Here is a 2,953-nt window from a genome sequence, read left to right on the forward strand (position 1 = left end):
CATACATACATACATACATACATACATACATACATACATACATACATACATACACCCACCACCCACCACCACACACACACACACACATATATATATATTTATATATATATATATATATAAATTTATATATATATATGTCAGAATTTGAACCACTGGCGAAACTCAGTATAATTAAATGACAACGCACCAGGGAGCACATCTTTCTACCATGTATACAGTGAGTCAATATCGAAGCACCCACAGACTCACCTCTCTGTCATGTACACCGTTGTATCCGGAAGCTTTGTCATCTCTCGGAGCTCCTTAATAGTGAACGCAGCCTGCATTGGCCCACGCCGACCGACAATGTGCACTTTCCGAATGCTCGATTTTTCCAGCGCACGAACGGCATGTGTGCACACGTCTGTTTTCGCAAGCTCGCTGACGGGCGCGAGGAGGAGTCGCGCGCAATCCAGCGCCACATTGCCCTGTAGAGATAGCGAGATATTTCCGGGTTGGGAGTGTGTACATGACTTTAAGAATTTGGTAGCATCCTATTCCTAAATTTGGACCAAAATCCCATTTGTGGTCGACGTGATGCATCGATCGACGCAATCGCGATGTATGTTTCTGAATTTGACGTCCCTTATCATCCGCATTTCCGCGAACGATTTTGCCAGGCAATAAGCATACTATATCACCCTATACACGCGAGTGTAAATGAACGTATTAAGAGAATCTCCACGGCTATATATACACACCATGTGCCCACAATACGTTCGTTGATCGGACTACAACACCGACTACAAACTCGCAGATGCCTCTGTGGTGTTGTTAGGTGATATTCTCGGGTTAGATATGTAATAGTCTATATTCTACCGGAAATACATAGAAATCGACATGTACACTTCTGACACACACAAAGCTACGCCATACTCGCGCTTTTCGTACAGTATTACCAGCAAAAAGTTCACAATTGTAATGTACTATTCCATAGAACATAGTGAATAAACATCACATTCAACTAGTCAAGACAGTCGAACTGAAAAGTCCAATTCGTGCGCGTCTTGTGGTGTGCTTAGATAGAGACAACACACAAGCAACCCTAATCCATATACATCCACGGCCTTACCTGCCCCAGGATGACAACAGACTCCACCTTAGAGAGATCGACTTGAAGTTGTGCATGTTCTGGCGCCCCGTTGTACCATCCCACGAACGATCGCGCGGACACCACACCTTGTGCGTCCTCGCCTGTCCAATATCACAGCAACAAAGAAAAAAGAAGCAGTTCAGGCAGGGCTATGAGACTAGCCACATGGCCTTCACGGTAATGCAGCCGATGCGATTGATCTACACGGAGATAAGAGGTGTCAGGATGAACTCTCTCCATTGCTGTGCAGAGCTTTGAATAAAATATCTGCCGCTGCACACTAGTAGTGCACTTTCGCTTTCGACGTATTTACTCATAAATATTCGAAGCGACGCCTCAAGACTAAAACCCAAACCCTAAAGCCTTAACAGGTGAACAGCCGAATCCAAGCCGTATACAAAATTCACCACCCAGCGCAATGTAATCGGATGACCTCGGTACACATATATGTATGGGGAAAGAACACACCTTTAATTCCAAACTGTTTATCGTCGTCTGCTCCATATGCCAGGACTACGGCCGAATAGTGTTTTCTTAGGTCTCCCATTGTCACATCAACGCCCACATTGACATTGCCCAAGAAGCGCACCTTCTTGTTCTCCGTCATCAGCCGGTCAAAGTGGTGGATGACATTCTAACAGTACACCAGAAATAGGTCAGTAAACTGCTTAATATCTTGAGCTATTTTTCCCTTTTTGAGAGCGGGGTGGGGAGTCCACAGGTGTTACACACAGAAGGTTGAGCTATCTAGATACTACCCTTCCAGTGACGAGTCGTATTGTAATTCTAGGAACAAAAGGTACCGGTTACAAAGTGTGCAATATTTGAGGACCTTAAACTCGCCTATCGCTTAGATAAGGGCCTTGTTGCAAGATGCACCATGCACTCACAGCTTACACTTGCGAGTCATAGTATATAACAGGAAAACCCTCACTAGCACACAACAGAACACCCTTCACGACTCCCTAATATATTCGCTTATGGCCCACCTTGACTTCCGGGTGACACTCGCACACAACAGATCACCCCTCACGATCCCCTATTATATTCGCTTATGGCCCACCTTGACTTCCGGGTGGCACTAGCACACAACAGAACACCCCTCACGACTCCCTAATATATTCGCTTATGGCCCACCTTGACTTCCGGGTGATCAGGGGCAACGCCAAACCTGACCAATCCGTAGGGCACCGGCAGTCTCTCGAAGATATCGATCTCCACATCTTCAATCACTTTGGCCAGACGTTGTGCTGTGTAGAAGCCACCGGGGCCACTTCCCACCACGCAAACACGAAGAGGTGCTCTGCGAGTGAAAGCAGCGACATGTGGGTATTGGGTGCTGCCTGCCGGTGGACTAAGAATTATACACACATATGTATACATACAGCAACATTTCAAAATCATAGCAACGGTAAGTGAGCATTTAGTGAACACTGCCAGAGTACCAAGAAAGACACACACATACAGCATCATAAAGCATGCGCGTTAGCAGAAGTGACAATGAACAAACCATCACACAGTGGTTTCCACAGAACAGACAGCTTTGAGCCTGACAACGACCATGTTAAGACCACATATATACAAGTATATATATATATATATATAATATATGTATTTATATATATATATATAAATATAAATATAAATATATATTCGCGTGTATTTGTGCGTGTATTGGTATTATATATATATATATATATATATATATATATATATATACTATATATACTACACACACACACACACACACACACACACACACACACACACACACTACATATATATATATATATATATATATACTATACTACACGACCGAAC

At 43.7% G+C, this 2,953-nt stretch overlaps 1 protein-coding gene across 1 annotated transcript in view; it reads right to left on the reverse strand.

The window, feature by feature from the left end:
* Positions 1-245: 245 nt before the first annotated feature.
* Positions 246-2,953, reverse strand: part of SARC_06702 (hypothetical protein) — a gene marked incomplete at its 3' end in the record, with an annotated part of 3,361 nt that continues 653 nt past the window's right edge. The window contains exons 2-5 of the mRNA XM_014299380.1: positions 2,270-2,435; positions 1,601-1,766; positions 1,112-1,233; positions 246-467 (exon numbers count right to left, since the gene is read on the reverse strand). Coding sequence (XP_014154855.1) covers positions 246-467; positions 1,112-1,233; positions 1,601-1,766; positions 2,270-2,435 — 676 coding nt within the window. The remainder of the gene's footprint in view (positions 468-1,111; positions 1,234-1,600; positions 1,767-2,269; positions 2,436-2,953) is intronic.

Source organism: Sphaeroforma arctica (genome assembly GCF_001186125.1).
Source record: "Sphaeroforma arctica JP610 unplaced genomic scaffold supercont1.490, whole genome shotgun sequence".
Lineage (NCBI taxonomy): Eukaryota > Ichthyosporea > Ichthyophonida > Sphaeroforma > Sphaeroforma arctica.